Here is a 19,928-nt window from a genome sequence, read left to right as displayed (position 1 = left end):
GAGCCTCTTGTGGCCTCACGGGGGCCCCAGAGAGTCTTCGGTTCTTAGCAGACGTTTCTGCTCCGGGACCCCAGTGTAGAGCCTTTGATGCAGGAGAGTTGACGTGGCCTGGTGGGGCTACTCCAGGGTGGGGCACGGTGAGTCAGGGCACTCAGACAGACCTGCCTCGCCCCCAGCTCCGCAACGCTTTCCCTTCACTCCACGGTCGCGAGTCTCCGGGAGAAAGGGGCTGGCCACCTCTGTGGGGACCAGGGGAGATGATCCCAAAGCCCTCTTCGAATATGTCCTGCTTCATGTTTGCTATTCTCCTGGGCACTTTCTTAGGTGGGTGTCCAGCTCCTTTTGGACTAGACCCCCACACCCACACTGCCTGCGGCCCAGTGTGCCCCAGGGCCGCTGTGGCTGACTCTAGTGACCCCTCTCCACGTCCTCCGCTGCCGCCAGCCGGATGCTGGTGGGATTTCACTCTCCAGGCTAGTGCTGGTGGTGGCCAATGTCCCCTGGGAGGAGTCTTATCTCCCGTGTCCCCTCGCCTTGCGCCTGCTGCCCTATCTCTCGCTGCCCCAGGACTGACTTGGAGGCCGGCCCGGGGCATCTGGGACCTTGGATCCAGGAAGAATGAAGCCGGATGGGCTCCGTGCCCTTTAAGTGGTCTCTCACTCTGCCCTTAGGCATTGACGCCCGGACCGTTCGACAGTGGCCTGTCGTCCTGGTGAGACGTGTGGGCAGCCCTGTGTCCTTGCATTGTTCTGTGACCGGGACATCGAACCCCAACCTGTACTGGTACTGGCAGGCAGCTGGGGGGTCCCCCCAGATGCTCTTCTACTCGATTGGTGTGGGCGACATACAGAGCGAGGCCCCCGGGCACCTCTCGGCGTCCCGGCCCCAGGACAGCGAGTTCACCCTGAGCGCAGACAAGCTACAGCCGGGGGACTCCGGCGTTTACCTCTGTGCCTGGGACATACACTGAGCACGCAGCGCGCACCGCCGTGCAAAAACCCGCTGTCCCCAGGGCCCTTGTTGTGACCACAGAGGTCAGTGACAGTCTGACTCTAGTCGTGTGCGGACCACCCACCCACTCGAGCCAGGACAAAGAGAACTTGGCTAGGTCCTCAGGGAGCACGACCAAGACTCCAGGGTGGAAGTGTAGTCCCCGCACGCAGGGTGTCTGTACCAGGTTACACTCCAACCTTCTGGAGTCCCGCGGATGAGGAAGGAGAGTGGGGGTGGAGGTGGGGTCAGTGGGTGCACGCGGCAGGGGGGAGGATGCTGACCACTCCATGTGAGCTCTTGCTTAGGTCTCACTGAGAGGGCTGGCTGTCTTCGCTCTCTTCCAAGAGAAGCTTTGTTGGAAACCTACACTCTGGTTGTTGATCCTTGGTGTTGTTGATTTTTCCTGATCTCCTGGGTCCCGCCTCTTCCATTGTAGAGAAAGGGAAAGCCACCTGAGAGACAGGTGGTGACCTAGAGAAGAAGGTTCGGGGGTTAAGGAAGAGGGCGCCCGTGGCAAACCAAGTGCTGGACAGGAAGGGAGTGAGGAGGCCCCAGAGAATGGATGGGAGGGGCCATGGTTGTCTTGGCAACGGCTCCCCCAACTCCCCAACCTGTCCTGTTTCTTAAATGGGTTTTCTTTTTCAATGTCCCCTTCCCGTCCAGCAGAGGGCACAAGTTGTCTTAAAATGCTGTTATCTGGGGCAGTAAGGAGCTCCTGTAGCTTAGTGGTTATGATTCAGGCCACTAACCTCAAGGTCGGCAGTTCGAAACTATCAGCTGTTCCACGGGAGAAAGATGAGGCTTTCTGCTCCCATAAAGATTTGCAGCCTCGGAAACCCTGTACAGGGTCGCTATGAGTCGGGTCAGTACTCTCCATGGTGGTGGTGGAATATGGGGCAGTGGAAACATTTGTTCACTTCAGTTTGCAGAGGGAACTGAGGCACAGAGAAATGAAGGGAGTCTTCCACAGATCCAAAGGCCCCTGCTGCAGCAAAGGATCAAACGCATCCAACAGCCATCAGGCGCTGGGCACTACTTGGCATCCTGGTCTTAAGACAAAACCCCATCAACTCTAGAAGGCGATACCTGGTTTGTGGAGTCACTTGTGTTCTGAGTCCAGAATAACCTTGAGTTAGTAATGAGGTCTTGCTGGCTCTCATTACGGTCACCTGTAAAACTTCTCTACTAGACCCACTCACTCAGCTTCCTTTTCTCCATCCATTTTTCATTCCCACTGCCCTCAATTTCATTCCAACTCACAGCAACCACATAGAACAGTGTGGAACTGCCCCACACAGCTGTCATCTTCAGAGAGCAGACTGCTCTCATGAACTGGCTGGTGGGTCCCAACCAACGCCACCTTACTGGATTATGTGTATTCAATGAAATGATGTTTATAAAGTCCTACTTCCGGGTTTAAGGAGCTCTGGCAGTGGTGTGGTTAAAGTGCTTGGCTATTACATTAAAGGTCACCTGTTCAAAACCCACCTGCCATTCTGTGAGAGAACCATGTGGAAGTCTGAGTCAGTAAAGACTTGGAAATCCCATGTGGCAGTTCTCTGTCCCATAGACTTGCTATGAGTTGGGACTGACTCAGGGCCCCCCAGAAAAAAACTTTTTTTTTTCCATTTTAAAAAACCTCTTTATTATGAAATGAGTGAAGTTTTCATTGGTTTCACATGCAACAAATCATAGACTTTACTGCATTACAATGATTTCACTCCCCTCCATGTACTAATGGTTAACAGGATTTCCTTCTAGTTCCTCTAACTCTTGCATTCCTCCTTGTGTCTCTCGCTACCTTCCTCTTTCCTCTGCTAGTTTCCCTCTTGTATTCTGCCTGCTCCTTCAACCATGTTAACACGTGTCTACAAAACTTTAGGATCTAACTTTCAACAGCTGTTATGAGCTTCCCTTTAAGTTTTCAACATATTTTGATTTACTCAAATGAAATAATGATGTTTAAAATTTGTAAATGATAAATGGTGTAGTAAACCTTAATAAATGCTAACTTGGATGGAAAATTCATGGAACTTGTGTCCGACGTGTGTTCCTTGCAGATATCAATAATCGATTGGTCTTTTATAGCTTCAGAGCCCTTCTTTCTTCTTACCACCGTCAATTGTTAGCTACTCGTCAGCTGGAGGGTTGAAATGGAGTTGTCATTCCTGTAAGACACACCGAAGAGTTTTGTAAATGTCTCCAAGAAGATAGCATGTTATCTGGGTTTTGCAGTTTAGCAGTTAATATTTAGTTAGTGCACTCAGATGCCAACCATAAGGCTGGAGGTTTGAGCCCACTCACAGGCACTTGGAAGAAAGGCCTGGTGGTTTGCTCCTGAAAACCCTACAGAGCTCAGTTCTAGTCTGACACACGTGGGGTCACCGTGAGTGGTTTTTGTTTTTAATTTGGATAAGCAAAGTGGCATTCCCAGCAGGGATGTCATTTGTGTGGACTATGAAGGGCCCGAGGGATGCTGTGAGAATTATTAAGTTGTCAGATGAACAGAGCATGGTGCAGAGAGCGATAGCAGGCTTGAGAGCAGGTGCATTCACCTGCTGTCCTCCATCTGATCTGCCCCTCACATGCAGAAGAATCCTGTTCCCTGAGAAGTGAGAACCCAGATACCTCAGTTACCCCAAATCCAGGGACAAAGAATACCAGCTTGGGGGCTTGTCAAGTGTGCTCTCTTAGGCCAGGAAGTTGGGCACATCGTTTGTACCTTGGCCTTGGGAGTCCTGGTGTCCACATGTATGTGTAGACTTGGAGTTGTGCCAGCCCCCCATCTATCTCAGGGATGATTCTTCAATTGAAGGAGATGACCATCCACTCCTGGGGCCCCCACATAGCCACATGTGAAAAACCCAGGGTTCAAAGTGGGCAGCCAGCAGAACCAAGTGTTCTGAAGTTTCCCCTATGGGATTGTTCCGCAGGGAAAGATGATGGGGTCCAGACAGCTTAAAGGTGACGGGGAAGTCATGGTTGGGAAGTTGGCAGCACTCCAACCTGCCGTGGCCTGGTGTGTTTTTGCCAGAAGTATAAGGAATCCTAGAGCGGTACTGTAGGATGAGCTCTGGACTACAGACCACAAAGTTGGTGGTTCAAACTCACCAGTCACTTCTCAGAAACACTACCCAGGGTTGCTATGAGTCAGAACCAACTCCATAGCACTTACCAGCAACTTAAGAGTTATGAGGGAAGAAAGGGGAGGCTGTGAAATGATTCCCATCCCAGAAATCCTTGGGAGCAGCTCTTCTCAGCCCTGTAGGGGCGCTGTGTGTGGGAACCCACTCTCTGGGCTGAGCTTGCTGCAGCCCTGTAAGTGATGCTGAGCGGGTTTCGCCTTCTGCATCCTGTCACCCCCAGTCTTCCTTGGGGTCCTCTTCTGCATGCACGCTGTCTTCCCCTTACCCAGATGTGACAGAAAGGGCCCTTGACCCAGGCAGAGGGGCAGCCAGGTGGGCGCTGACATCCGCCTCTGGGTCCACACCCTGTTCAGCTAGGTGGGGCTCAGGGCCTCCTTCCTGTGGCTCACGGGCTTTCTCGTTATGAGTCAAAGGAAACGGGGGCATGTGAGGGATGCTGGGAGGGGGTACGAGTGATGTGGGATCTGAAGGCCCACCTGGGTCAGAGCAGTTAGACAGCTGCTGTCCACCCCTCCCCCCACGGGGGTCCCTCTGAGCTCCAGTAGAACTTCCGGTGGTGGTCAGATGAGGGGGGCTGGGGGGACCCTGCAGGTGGGTCCAAGGCACCTAAATCCTCGGAACCGCTCTGAGCTCTGATAACATCTCCAGTAGGGGTCATACGGGGGTGGGGCTTCAGAGGGTCTTCTCTGGGCTCAGGCACCTTCAGTAGGGGTCAGATGTAGGGGGGTGGATCTGCAGGTGGGACCAAGCCACCTAAGCCCAGAGGGCCCTCTTCCCTTCCGCTTCGGTTCTGTCTTTCCGGGGTGCTGCCGGGACTTGGGGAGAAAGAGCAGCAGGGTGGAGGGGCAGGAAGTGGTGGGCGGCTGGGGACCAGGGCCTCACAAAGGTCAGACCGCATCCTGTTATGAGTCCCAAGGCGGCAGGTGGCTGTAGGTGGTGGGAGCTGATGGTGGTGCAGATAGTGGTGGCAGAGGAGCTGCAGACACCGCCTCACCCTCTGAGCCTCCTCACCTCCCACTGGAGATGTAAACGCCTGGTTTCGAGCAAGTCCTCCTCTCCTTCCTGGGAGCAGGCGCCGAGCTGGGTGCCACGTGTTCACGTGGACTGGGGTCTGAGATGCCCCTGTCCTCCCCCAGCACTCAGGTCTCCTGTGAAACTGTCACAGACTTGCAGAGTATGGGGCTGGGGGTCTAAGACCCTGAGGGACTGTCCTCTTGTTGCTCTGGGTCCCTGGTTCTGAGGACAGATCTGGAAGGGCCCCATTTGACCAATCTTCTCACCCTCGAGGAGGACATGGAGGAGGACACAGGAAGCAGAGAAGAAAAATGAGCTGTCCAGAGGCTGCCAGGGACAGAGAGGGTCCTAAAGCTAATGCTTACATTAGGACACCTGGCTCTCAGACAGAACACAGCGCGGTTGTCTTGTCAGTTTAGAAATAATTTGTCTCACTGTGCATTTAATAATTCACTGGTAAAAAGATTAAAAAATAAAACTCCAACTCATAAAGACCCGGTAGGACTGATCAGAACTGCCTCGGGGTGGCATTGAAGATTTTTTTTCTAATTCGTTTTATTATCTTTTTTTTTTTTCACTTTTTATTTTTTATTGTGAACTGGGAGAAGGTTTCCAGAGCAGATCATCAGTTTCACCATGGACAATTCATACACATTTTGTTTCATCTCGCTGATTACAATTTTCTCAGTGCAACATTACTTATCCAAGGCTGCCATCTTTATTTTTTTGTAAGTTTTTATTGTGAATTGATTGAAAGCTTACAGGGCAGATCATCAGTTTTACATTCAACAAATAACATACTTTGTTTCATTACCATGATTATAATCCCCTCCATGTACCATCAGGTAAAGGTCCTCTGGTAGTGTAGTGGTTACGAATCAGGCTGCTAATCTCAAGGTCGGCAATTCAAAACTACCAGCCATTCCACGGGAGAAAGGTGAGGCTTTCTGCTCCCGTAAAGATTTGTAGCCTCAGAAACCCTGTGCAGGGTCACTATGAGTCGGAACCGACTCCACGGTACTTAACAACAACAACAACCATCAGTAACAGTATTTCTCTCTATTCATTTTAGCTCTTTATTTTTTTAAACACTCAGGCATGTATAATAATTTACACCATCAAAGGGTACATTCTATAAGTCTGCCTCCTGGCAAGGTTGCCATCTTTCTGGAAGCAGACTACCACCTCGTTGTTTTCCCACAGCGTGGCTAGGGGGTTTGAACCACTGACTTTTCTGTTAGCTGACCCACGTTTTGACCACAGCACCACCAGCGCTCCTTTGTAAGAACAGATAAGGAAAGTGAACCTGTCTTGGGAGGCATGGACTGGGTATGAATCTTGAGACTTGACAAGTGTCTGAGCCCAGGAAGGGAGATGTGCTGAGGAGCGTCACCTGGGTCAGACAGAACTCGACGTATCGAATGTTCAGACCAGGGGCTGGATGCCCCTGTGCCCTGTACAGCTCAGCACTGCCTGGAGCTCGGTTCTGCCCTGGACAACACACATTTAGGGAGACAGAACTATACAAACACACTGAGATGATCTCAGAGGAGAATAACATAGGAACACAGGGAAATGTTCCAAACGGGGCCGTATTAGTACAAAATGGAGGTAACTGGCAATGTTTAGCCTGAAGAAAAAAGAGCCCTCCAACTGAGGATGATGATGGTAACATCATGTACTGATGCTGTTATGCCGCTCAGGAGTTCTGGTGGCACAGTGGACTAAGTGTTGGCTTGCTAGCTGCAATGTACATAGTTCAAAGCTACCAGCAGCTCTGTAGGAGAAAGATGTGATACCTCCCATCAAGATGACAGCCCTGGACATCACATGGAACAGCTCTGTTCCATCCTAAAGAGCTGTTATGAGTCAAAATTGACTCCATCACAGTGGGTTGGGTTTCGTTTTGTGCTAACGGAATTCTATGAGGTTGTATGACTTAAATAACACAAGAAGCTAGATTCATGGTTGAGGCCATTTTACAGAAGGAGAATCAAGTCTCAGAGATGGTCCCTAACTGTGCCCAAGGTCACACAATTGGCAAGCAGCAGAAGGAAGGCTTGCACCCAGACCGTGGCTCCTAAGTCCATGTTCTTTACCACAAGGGCCCTACCTGCCCATCTGTTTTCTCCAGCCTTTCAGCTTCACCACAGACTGAAGTTCCTGTCTGAAGATGGACACTAGCGTAGACTCATCTAGGAGATCCATCATCACTCAAGAGGGACCCTACAGGGAAGTTCATGCATTCTTTAAAAGCCCTGCCCCATTCACAGGATGCCCAGGGATGAAGTGGCCTGCCCAGCATGTCCTCAGTCCCTGGAGAGTTGAAGACATTCAGGAATCTTTCACTGTTGTTTCCTTAATGCCCAGGGTGTGTGTGATTCCCAGATCTAGGTAGGTTCTGTGGGTAGGGTTTGATTGTGGGCTAGCCTGGGTTTAAGGAAGACAGCTCACACCTAGAATCCTGTTGGGCCAGTGAGGGGCTTGCTCTGGTTGGGGTGGAGCTGGGCCCAGAGCAACTCTGGAATGAAGTCCCCCTCCTCCCATGAAGAACAGGCTTCATGTTCCAATAGGACAGCTGACACACATGCAGAGGAAGTTGATGATGACTCTGTGGAGATGATCCAGGTGGGACTAATTCAGATGCACCCCTGGGGACACAATTCTAAGTGGGACTCATTCAGATGCCCCCGTAAGGACACAAGTCCAGGTGGGACTTGTTCAGATGCACTCCTGAGGAGGCAATCCCAGGTATGGTTGTTCAGATGTGTCCCTGGGGACACAATCCCAGGTACTGCTTGTTCAGATGTGTCCCTGGGGACACAATCCCAGGTATGGCTTGTTCAGATGCACCCCTGGGGAGGCATTTCCAAGTAGGACTCATTCTCAGTTCCTTCTTGCTGCTCATAATGCCGGTCACTCAACTCTGAGACATGCCTCCCCCAGTGACTCCTAGGAGTTCAAGTGCTCCTGACGCAAGATAAAGATGGAAGACGAAGACATGGAGCTGGACTGTGGGGAGGCAGTGAGCAGAGAATGTGCTGCCCACTAGGGAGACAGCCCCAGATGGGAAAAATATTGTCACATAAATCTTAGGGAGACTCAGATGTAGGGTGCGCCAAGAAATTCTGGGAAATCAGAGAGCTCAGGAAGAGAAAGCCTTCAGGTTGGCAGTGAGGAGCCCAAGCCTGGACTTAGACAGGGCAGGCAAAGTCTACTATCAGGGGCCCCATGACCCAGAAATCACCTTTCTGGAACCGGAAGTGTGTTACAAGTAAAAGAAATGGGGGTGTAGTTAGAGTTGTTGCTGGACTCGGTGGCCTTCTTAGTCCTAGTCAGGCATGGGGAGGAGGCAGAGAATGTCAGTGGACATGGACGATCAAGACAACGCCAGTGACTGATGAGAAGACTTCAAATACTTACTGTTGAAGCTCAAAGATCATAGCCTTCAGTATGGGTTGCACCTCAATGTAAAGAAAGCAAAAATCCTCACTACTAGACCAATAAATGACATCATGATAAGTGGAAAACCTTGTGTGGCACTGTAAGATAAGCACTAGACTGTAATGTCTGTTTGAATCACGAAGTCAGTGGTTCAAATCTACCAGCTTCTCCTTGGAAAACCTAATCAGGGTCACTATGAGTCAAAACCAACTCAGCAACACTTAACAAAAACAAGAAGCTGTGAAAAGGTTGAAGTTGTCAAAGATTTCATTTTGCTTGTATCCACCATCAACATTCATGGAAGCAGCAAATCAAACAATGCGTTGCATTAGGTAAATGTGCTACACAAGAACTCTTTAAAGTGTGCAAGAGCAAAGATGTCAGCTTGAGGAGTAAGGTGCACCTGACCCAAGCCATGGTACTTTCAATAGCTTCATATGCATGTGAAAGTTGGACAATAAGTAAGGAAGACCTTAGGAGAATTAAAGCATTTGAGTTATGGTGGAGGAGGAGAATACTGGAAGTACCATGCACTACTGATGGTTCTGCAGGAGAAAGATGAGGCTTTCTGCTTCCATGAAGATATACAGCCTCGGAAATCCTGTACAGGGTCTCTGTGAGTCGGAACTCTGTGACTCCATGGCACACAACCACCACCAACCACCATCACTATGGACTACCAGAAGAACCAACTAATTTGTGTTGGAAGAAGTACTTGTAAGAGTGCTTCTTAGAAGCCAGGTTGGCGAGACTTTGTTTCTTGTACTTATGACATGTCAGGAGGAACTAGTCCCTGGAGAAGAACATAATGTTTGGTAAAGTGGAGGGTCAGCAAAAAAAGAGGAAGTCTCCTAATGAGATGGATTAATACAAAGGCAACAGCAATGAGCTCAAATGTAACAATTGTGAGGATGGCACAGGACTGGGCAGTGTTTCGTTCTATTATGCATTGAGTCACTATGAGTCAGACCTGACTCAACAGCACCTAACAACAACACAGGTGATGCTATAGATTGACTTGGGTTTGGGTCACCTCATGATCTCCATCTGTTTCTCCCAGCAACCCCAAGTAAACACATAGAGACTCTATGCCCCAATCCTCCACTCCCAGAGGGCAGTGAGGGGTGAGGCCATGTGGTCCCTCTTCCCTGGGTCCTGCCAAGGAGAGTTGGAGAAAGGAACCATCAGGACCCATCTCCCCATCTCTCTGGTTCTAAAGCTCCGTGTTCTTTTATCTGTCTTGGACTCTCCTCCAGTTTCTCAGGCCCTCTTGCACACTTCCTCAAGAGAGAAAGTCTTTTGTCCCTGGATGGGCCAGCAGTCCCTCTCCACTCCACTGCCCACCTTCCACAGTCTGCTGACTGGCATGGTAGGAGAAGGAGCTGTAGGATCTCTGGAGGGAATGGTGCTGATGTGAAGAGTCTTCTAGGCAAGTGACCATCCAGAAAGACTCAGAAATCTTTATATATATATACATATATATTGCAAGGCCAGCTGGACGTTTCCTTCCCTACTTCACTTCTGTAAAAATCTGACAAAGGCACAGGGTGGAGGGTTCTCCCTTAGCATGGCTTCCAGAGTTGTGTGTGTGCCCTGTGAGGTGAGGGGTTTAGAAATACGGAGATGCTCTAAGTTTGTCTAGGTCTCCAGGATAAGCTTGCTCTAGGCTTGCCCTACCTGCCCAAGAATTGTCCGTGATTTCTCACTGGGACAATGCTAGATCAGCCTTGGAGCTAGAGTAGGTTTGATGGCCCAGAGGGACAAGGACTGTGGTCAGCACACCCCCTTCCAGTTGTCACTGCATTACGAGCCCCTGTACTGAGTGACCACGTTTGCAGGGTCGTCAGGGCTGGTTCGTGTTCTTTTGCTCTTGGTCCTGTGCACCCTCTGTGACCACCTGACATGCCACCATCTCTCTCAGCTCAGCACACAAGAGGAAGAGCGTGTGGATGCAGGACTCGGTCCAGAAGGAGGAACTAGACTTTTGGAGCAAGAGACCAAGGCTGAGAGATGACTCCCTGGGTGGGCCTGGGACGAACATGGGGCGGCAGTGTCTGGGGGAGATGAGAAGACAGCAGAATTTCTCAGAGAAAGTGTGTGGGCACTGCAGCCAGCGTCATGGCTAACTGGTCATGTGACCTGGGAGTGGTCTCTCCCCCAAGGCCTGTGTGTTGGTAGGTGATATCACACTGGGTCCAGCTGAGGTTCCCAGTGTGGCCACTTTACCTCTCCCAGTTCCCAAGCTCCCAACATCTTTTCTGTTGACCACGGCCCCTCGCGGTCCTATTCTTTCTTCTCTATATGGTCTTCTCCTTTCTCCAGGGCTCCTGCACTTTGTAGTTTCTGACCATCACCATTAAACCTGCTGCAGAACCCTACTTCCCCAAAGAGAAGTTGGTCCCCACACAGCAGACCCACGGCCACGCAACAATGGGGTGACCTGGCCATCCCATGGGAGGATGTCCTACCTTCCCACATTGCTGTCCCCCACTCCAGTGCCTGGGCCAAGTGCCCTGCCTCAGGGGGACCCTTCCTCTCCAGACTTCAGTGTTCTAATTTCTCATCCCACCTTAGAAGTGCCTGGGGCATCCAGTGGCTAATCCTTTTGACAATCAGTTGAAAGGTTGATGGTTCAAATCCACCCCAGGTGCCTTGGAAGAACGGCCTGGTGGTTGAATCACTCTGACACACAGGAACTTCAAATATGTTGTCAAGAGGGACCAGTCATTGGAGAAGAACATCATGGTATTGAGTTGCTCTATTCTGACATAAAAAACATAGTTTTGACATGCTATCAGGAGGGACTAGTCTCTGGTGAAGGACATCAAACTGGGAAAAGTGGAGGGTAAGAGAAAAAGAGGAAGAACCCCAATGAGATGGATTAGCGTAGTGGCAGCATCATTGGGTTCAAACAGAACAATTGTGAAGTTGGCCCAGGACAACTTGTGCAGGACAACGGTGCCTCTTCCCCTTGTGCACAGGGTCTCTGGGAGTCAGAACCAACTCAACGCTACCTAACAACAACTGATACACATGGGATCACCACGGACCAGAGCTGATGAAGCATGGTTTAGGGTTTTTGTGCAAGAGTGTATATGCACATGCTTTCTTGAGGATTTTAACCTGGACATTTGGGGACACCTCAGCATCACCCCGATGCTGACTAGGTGAACAGACATGTGTGTCACCCGACTCACCATCAATGACAATGCTGTCTGAACTGGGGAGACACGCAGGGATTACTGTGTTGGCTGGTGGGTGGAGCTAACCCTTGTGCACCCCTCTTCCTTGTTATGGGGGTCCCAGCCCAGCCCCCTTTAGAAGACCGCTATGCCCTGGGGACCTGGAGGGCTGGACACTGGAGTCTGTGGTCATTACTGAGAAGATTGCAAAGGGCAGCAATGGCCAGCGAACAGGGCTCCTCACAGCCTGAGGGTGGTCAGGGGTGGGCAGCTTCCACAGAGGCCCCGAGTCACGCTGAGCCTGCACGCCATTTTTATTGGTTCATCTGTTTTGGATTCAAGTCAGGGAGTAGGGTCCTGGGGGAAACAGAGAGGAGGCAGGTGTCCATGAAGAAAGGTGAGGAGTGGGGAGAAGTCAGTAAGAACAAGAGGGTTGTGGGGAGGTTAGGACCCCAGCTGACATGTTGGGAGGAGCTCAGTGCACCTGCATGTTTTCTGGTTCAGGAGTCCTTTCTCTTGACCTGAGGAGAAGAAACAGGGTCAGAAGCTCAGGGCTGTAGGCAGGGGCATGTCCAGTGACCCCTGTTCTCCAATTGCAGCCTGTCTCCCAGCAGGGCTGAGGACTGGCTGTAAGACCCCCTTGTGTTCCTGTACAACGTCACCCTTCTCTCCAGTAGCCCCCTACCCTCTCCCCCACTTACCATGGCCACCAGCACAAGGGTGCTGACCAGCACAGCATACAGGGCTGCCTTCCCCAGCAGGACCTCGTACAGGACAGTGGCCGACAAGATGCCCTGTTGGTAGGACACTGGGAGGGGCAAAGGCAGTCTCTGAGCAGGAGGCTCTGGTCCCAACCCCACCCCAATACCCCATGCTCCCCAGGCACCGTCCAGACGTGGGAGATGGGGGCTCACTTACCCGCAGTGAGGCCACAGTCTGAAAGAGAAGAGAGGGTGAGCAGGGCAGGTTCTAGGGGAGGACAGCCCATCAGCCTACAGATGGCCAGACGGGACCACTCCTCCTCCTGGGCAGCCCCACAGTATCCTGGGACTTTAGGGTCAGGACACCACATGTGACCGCAGGACACAAAGGCCAGTGGAGGCATAACACGCCAACACTAAACTGACCCATCCCCTCTGTCCTCTGTGCTAGGTCAGCTCTGCCCCTCCTTTGTCTAAACTCAGTCTCTGTTTGTTCACACCTGACACCCCTCCCCTCAGGGACTGGTCAGCCTGACCCTCCTGTCCCCCCAGCACTCCCACACTAAACTGTCCCCCTCCCCCACATGCTGGTCAGCCTGAGTGTGCCCTGAGCCCCCATGCCCTCACCTGCACGGCCCCAGGCCTCCGCACTGATGTTCTGGGTGATGGGCTTGGCCCTGGCTGACTGGGTCCACTCGTCGCCCTCCGAGAGCCCGTAGAACTGGACCTGGCAGCGGAAGTGGTTGCGCGGGTTGTGCCAGAAGGTGGCCGCCACCCTCAGCCGGCTGCTCAGGCAGTACTTGGAGTTCTGGTCATTGGGATGCTCCAGCTTGGGGTTGGGGTCCGTGCTGACCCCACTGTGGGCCTTCTTGCCATTCACCCACCAGCTGAGCTCCACGTGGTCCGGGTAGAAACCGGTGGCCAGGCACACGAGAGTGGCCTTCTGGGTTCTGTTGACCTCTGCCTCCGAGGGCTCAAACACGGTCACCTTGGGCGGTTCCACCTTGTTCAGGTCCTCTGTGGAGTGGGGCAGGGCTGGTCAGAGAGTGGGGTGAGGGTCTTGGGGCAAGTTGACAGTGTGTGTGTATATGTATGCATGTGTATGTGAGCATGTATTATGTGTCTGCATGTGTGTGATGTGTTCCTGTGTCCCTGTTTCTGTGTGTGTATGTGTACATGTGTATGTGGGTATGAGTATGTGTTGTGTGTCTGCATGTGTGTTACTGTCTGCATGCTGTGTGCCTATGTTAAGGGAGTGTAGTTGGGGTCACACTTCAGCATCATGATGAGCAGTAATTCCTTTTGTCCCGGATGCTGCCCTGTCCTTGTGCATTCTGTTTACATACCTCATGGACACTTCCACATCTCCCCACATGCTCCGATGCCCGGCTTTGCCCACAGGGACTCCTGCCTGCTCTCAGGTCACACAGGTAATGACTTACCCATGTCTCAAACATAATGACTTGACAGTTTTCTTTGTCATTTTTTCTCCAAACTTTATACATTTCCCTCTGAGCAAGTTTTCTTAGAAAGTGGCTTAGCTCTCCAGAGCTACCAAATGTCTGGATACAATCTTTATCCTAGTATCTCCGGGCTGAAGTCCACACCCACGCGCCTCCTCTCTTGACCAATTCCTTTCCTTGGGTCCCGCTATTCTCCCCTGCTTATCCTCTGCTTTCCAGACATCATTTTCTGTTCAGAGCATTTCCATGACAATGGAGATGTCTGGTCCTCATGAGCCCCCAGTCTACCTGTTCTAAAGGACACGTCCCATTTCTATGGGTGTGACCTTGTCCAGCATCAACTTAGGTGCATGACCCATCTCAGAGAGCCAAGCTTGGTTCCAAGCTCTGAAGCCGCCATCTTGGATTTCTTGGTAGCTTTTTTAACAAGGCTCCCACATGTGCCTCATGAGCTGGAACCACACACTTTGCTGGGTCCTGACTCCCCTGTGTCAGGCCTCCCCCTCCCCTGCTAACTGCTGCTGTGCCTACAGGTCTTTACTGGCTGTCCTGGACCAAGAGGGCTGGACACCTCCACCTGAATTCATTGCCTCCATCCCTTTTTCTGCTGCCAAGTTGACCACATAAAAAATAATAAATTATAGAGAGCCCCTTATTAACTCTTAAATAGGACAAAGATAAGGCATCAGGTGAGGGAGAACATCAACAGGAGGCCATAATGGTATTCAAAGAGTTCATGGTCACACTGCTAATGATGGAACATAGAAAACAAGGACAGGTTCACAAAATCATGACTGGGGAAGGAAAATTCATCACCTTCACTGATGGAGCTATGGAAGCAGGGAAGAGACCATGCTTAGGCTAGGACTCAGCCTGGTCATTTCACTCTGGTATCAAGGACCTGGATTGGGACTACCAGCCCTGTAGGACTGCTTCTCCAACCTCTCTCCTGGCACACAGTCTTTGTAAAAATGAAAGCTCTCCTGAGCCCCAGCATGTTTAATGACAGACCCAGAGGGACAAACTGAGGCTGGAGCCCCAATGTACCCCAAAGCCGTCTGCCATGTTTGGGTGTACCAGGGGGTCGGGGATAGACCCTGCAGATATAGATGAGAACATGAGAGTCTTCTGCTTTGTGCTCCCAGCTTGGGCTGAATAATCTCCGATAATATGGAGCTGTTTCTCCTTCCTGCCTCTCTCATATAGGCACGGCCTTCCCGCCAGTCCCTTCCATTATTCCTGACTGGCTCTGATACGGGGGCTCCTCCTGCCTTCCCCCTCTCCCAGTGACTGTGTAGGGTGAGTGGGGGAGGGAGGCACCAGCCACTGCACTGGGTTAGATACCTTAATTCCCAGGGCCAGAGTAAGTGGCAGGGCAGGGAACTGGGGACTGCACAAATTAACTTGCCCAGGGTCACTGAGCATGAAGGAGTGGAGGGAGGGACCCCAGCAGTCCCTACGCTTGGTCCATGGAGTCCTGCTTCCTGACCAGCTACAACAGATGGGCCAACCTGCCTCAGGTTGTCAGCAGAGTCTGTCCTGGTGTCATAGTTGAGGTTTGATCCCTCGTCCTACGAGTGTCCTCATTGCAGGTGACATCTGAGCCCCCCATTCCTCCACTCTAAAGTCCTTAGACCTTCCTGAGAGCTGTCTCCATCACCCAAGTGAAGGGTCTGCATTTCAGTGTGGCTTTGGGATGGAAGGACTGTACTACCTGAGTTGAGGATCTTAGGGCTTCATGTCAGAATTGAGTCCAGGCAGGGAGTGAGTCTGTGGGGAGGGCCCCCTACATTCACTGGGGGTCAGCCCTGTCTTTGCTATTGCTGTGCATAGCCTACTTTGGGGACTCTGGGCTGCGGAGGGGACCAACATGAAAACCCATTTCTGTTGAGTTGATTCCAGCTCATAGCAACCCTATAAGGACTGAACAGAACTGCCCCACAGGATTTCCAAGGCTGAAAATCTTTATAGAAGCTCCTACTTCATCTTTCTCCCTCAGAGTGTCTACTGGGTTTGAACTACCAACCTCTGGGTTAGCAGCAGAACGTTGAACCGTTCTGCTACCCGGGTTCTTGATGGGGACAGGCAGGAGTTTTAAACCTAATTTTAAAACCAGGTGTCTAAACCTGAATCTGCAAAAAAACCTGTCTTGTTTTGAGTGTTTCCTTTACTGACTCCTGTCTGTCTGTGTCTGGGGTCTCTACTCCACACTTGATGTTTGCCCTCGTTCCGCCTCATCCTCCTGCCCCCTCAATAACGCCTGTCCCTTGCGCTTTGGGGGAGGAGGCAGCTCTGCTGTCCCTCTGTATGAAACAGCCCCAGCCCCTCCTGTGCCCTCCCCAGACCAGCTCTCCCAAAGGCCTGAACGTTCCCTCTCCACTGCTCACTCTGTCCCCAAATTCCCCAGAAAAAGAGACCCAAAGCTGTCCTCACCTTCTGCCCATGTCCCCGGACTGGAAGCACCCCCTCCACGTCCTTCCAGGAGCGGGGAGGGGGTGGGGTGGTGCAGAACGGACTCTACCTCCCGCCTTGGACAGTCCCTTCCCGGATAACCGATAACCTTAAGTGGGGTGGGGACACGGGTCCCGATCTCACCTGTAACCGTGAGTTTAGTGCCGGACCCGAAGTACTGTTCATAGGAACACAGGGGTACAGCCCAGTGTGCAAACCCCGCCACGTGCACCCCTCCGCAGTGTCGCCCTCGCCCCCCAGCACCTCCCACTTCAAGTACCCCAACCAGGTCTCCCAACCCAAAGCAGGGAAGGGACCCGGTTGCTCATTAGCAAGAGGTGCCTCTGGCCCGCCTTCGTCCACTCGCGGAATCTTGGAACCCCCAGCGTCCGCGGCCCCAGGTTCCGCAGGTGTAGTGCATCGCTGGGGTCCCCAAGAGTCCGTCACGGACCGCCCCACCGCCCGGAGCTCACCCAGTACGGTCAGCCGGGTGCCGGCGCCGAAGGTCTGCGATTCAGTACACGCCTCCAGGGCCCGGTGCAAAAACCCGGCCAGGCCTGCGCCCACCCTAGCTTACCCCTTCCCCTCATCCCGCGTCCCTGAGCTCCCTCCCTGTCCTGCCGTCCTCGCTCACCCAACACAGTCAGCCGAGTGCCGGCGCCGAAGTATTGTGTATCTTGTGCTCACAGTCTCAGGGCTCAGGACAAAAACTGGGCACAAACACCCCCCTGTCCGGGACTCGAGCCCAGCGCAGTCTGGCGATCAGGCAGCTTCCAATCTGCCCGCCCACCCGCTGAACGCCGGGGACCCCGGGCTCCCGCCTTACCCAGTACGGTCAGCCTAGTTCCTTCCCCAAAGGTGAGCTGCGCTGCGTTGGCACAGCCCCTGGGACCCCAACGCAAACCGAGAGCAGCCCCCCACCTGGTGCACTGCTTACCCAGAACAGTAAGCCTGGTTCCTGGCCCAAAGTACAGCTCATTGTAATAGCACAGTGGGAAGGGGCTGCAAGAATTCCCTTCCACATTGGCATTAACAACGGCCCCCAGGGGACCTCCCTCCCTCTTCTTCCTCTACTTCAGGGGTTACCTCTAGAATGAGCTGGGCAGATCAATCATGAAACCCATCCCCTACTGTCACCCCCATTTGCGGGGAGAGCCAGCTTGGCTTGGTTAAAGGAGCCATAGCTGACATCAGAGAGTGCGTACGCCCGGAGGGAACTGCTCCAAGCTAACCCTGCCTCTTACTCCATGTCTGACTGTGACCCTTCCCACCTCAATTCTCTTACCTGGAAAACTGGGGTACCATCTTCATGTCCCATACTGTGGACATGCTTTCAGAGGGAGAAGGAGAGCATGTTTGGTAGAGTCAAAGGAGGAAGCCCCTCAAGGAAATAGATTGACACAATGGCTGCAGCAAGGGGGTCCAACAGAATAACTGTGAGGGTGGGGTAGGACTGGACCCTCTCTAGGGTTGCTGTGAGTTGGAACTGACTTAATGGAGTCTAACAGATTATCCTGAATTATATTAAACACAGCATATTTACCTTCTCAGTCAGATGGCGGGGGCCTCTACTAGAAGTGCTGGTTCTGATCCCATGTTCATGACTCTACCTGCACCCAAGGAGGGAGAGGCAGAGGTTGGTCTTCCTCCATGGTGGGATCGTCTCTAGGCCTCCACCTCCTCCCTGTCTAGAGCTGTATCCTGTGAGCAGGCAGAGATTTCCTAGACAGGGATTTAAATTTTTATCTTCAGTGGTTTTTAATTATTATTTTTATTTCATGCTTGCCTTTATTATTATTGGTTTTGAATTACTGTTATTATCTAAACCACTTGTCTGTCAGTTTGCTGTACTGTGCTAGCTTGGATGTTGCTGTGATGCTGGAAGCTATGCCACCGAGTCACTCAAGGTGGATAGATTTCAGCTGAGTTTCCAACCTTAAGACAGATTTGGAAGATGAGACAGACTACTTCCCAATGTTCGGCCACCAAAAACCTTATGAATAGCAGTGAAACACTGTCAGACAGCACCAGAATATTAAATATTGAAACATGATGAATAGCAGTATAATAGTGTCGGATGTACTTCCAGAAGCTGAGCCCTGTAGGATGGAAGGCGCTCAAAATATGACTGGGGAAGAGCTGCCTCCTCAAAGTAGAGTTGACGGCGATGGCCTGAGTGGAGTAAAGTCTTTGGGACCTACATTTGCTGATGGGGCACAACTCAAAATGAGGCAAAATAACAGCTAACACTAATTAATAATTGGAACATAGAATGTATGAAGTATGAATCAATTGGAAGTATGACAAATTGGAAGTTGTCAAAAATGAAATGGAATGCATAAACATGGATATCCTAGGCATTAATGAGCTGAGATGGTAGTGGCCATTTTGAATTTGATAATCATATCGTTCGCTATGCTGGGAATGACATATTTAAGAGGAATAACATTGTATTTATCATCAATAAGAACATTTCAAGATCTATCTTGAATTATAATGTTGTCTGTGATAGGATAATATCCACACACCTACAAGGAACACCAGCTAAGATCACTATTATTTATGTGCCAACCACTAAAAGTGAAGATGAAATTGACGAATTCAATGACTTCTTAGTCTGAAATGATCAAATATGCAATCAATATGCTGATAATTACTGGTGAATGGAATGCAAAGTTTGGAAACGAAGAAGAAGTATCAGGAGATGGAAAATAAGGCCTTGGTGTTAGAAACAATGCTGGGGATTGCTTGACAGAATTTTGCAAGACCAGTGAAAATTTTTTTTAAATTTACATACATATATTTTAATATCTTTTGTTGTGAGTTGGGTGAATGTTTAGAGAAGAAATTAATTTTCCATTTGATAATTCAGACACGTTTTGTTTCATGCCATTGACTGCATTCCCCACAATGTAACAACACTCTTTCCATGTCTTCCCTGTATTGCCTGTTTCCATTGCTCCTCTTTCCTATTCCTTCCCAGCTTTGGAACTTTGAGCAATTGCTGTTCTTTTGATCCTGTATAGTTGAGTGTTCTAAGGAGTGCATACCTGGTAGTGGTGTTCACCTTACAGGCCTGTCTATTGCTTGGCTGAAAGTTGAGTCACGGAGGTGAGTTACTGAACTTGAAGGCTTTAAGTGTGACTGTGTTGTGTGCTGTGGAGCCTGTTCCGATCCATAGCGACCCTGTACAGGGTTTCTGAGGCTATAAAGCTTTACAGGAGCAGAACGCCTTATCTTTCTCCCTCAGAACAGCTGGTGGTTTCGAACTGCTGAGCTTGAGGTTAGCAGCTCAATTTGTAACCAGTACGTTACTAGCAATGTACAGATGTCCCAATTTCTACACATCTTTCCCAACACATGTTACTGTAATTACTGTTTTTTATATGCAGCATAGTGAGTGTAAAGAGTCCTCGTGTGGCATTGGACTGCTGCAAGGTTTGGTTGTTCAAACCCACCAGCCACTCTTTGACAACTCTGTAAAGTTAAAAAACGGCTCAACAACAAACACGGTGAGTATACAGTAGTATCTCA

General features: G+C 51.0%; 2 gene segments (V, D, J or C); one reads left to right on the top strand and one right to left on the bottom strand.

The window, feature by feature from the left end:
• The first annotated feature begins 281 nt into the window (after positions 1-281).
• On the top strand, positions 282-970 carry LOC102814021. The segment is given in 2 exon segments: positions 282-324; positions 672-970. Coding segments are annotated over 2 exon segments (342 nt in total).
• Positions 971-12,279: 11,309 nt separating this feature from the next.
• Positions 12,280-17,723, bottom strand: LOC102813649. The segment is given in 7 exon segments: positions 12,280-12,300; positions 12,481-12,587; positions 12,698-12,715; positions 13,108-13,497; positions 16,868-16,951; positions 17,185-17,279; positions 17,680-17,723. Coding segments are annotated over 7 exon segments (759 nt in total).
• Between the last annotated feature and the right edge of the window lie 2,205 nt (positions 17,724-19,928).

This window comes from Chrysochloris asiatica, unplaced genomic scaffold (assembly GCF_000296735.1).
Source record: "Chrysochloris asiatica unplaced genomic scaffold, ChrAsi1.0 scaffold00041, whole genome shotgun sequence".
In the NCBI taxonomy this organism is placed as follows: Eukaryota; Metazoa; Chordata; class Mammalia; order Afrosoricida; family Chrysochloridae; genus Chrysochloris; species Chrysochloris asiatica.
The sequence above is the reverse complement of the archived record's forward strand: the minus strand, read 5'-3'. Positions and strand labels throughout refer to the sequence as shown.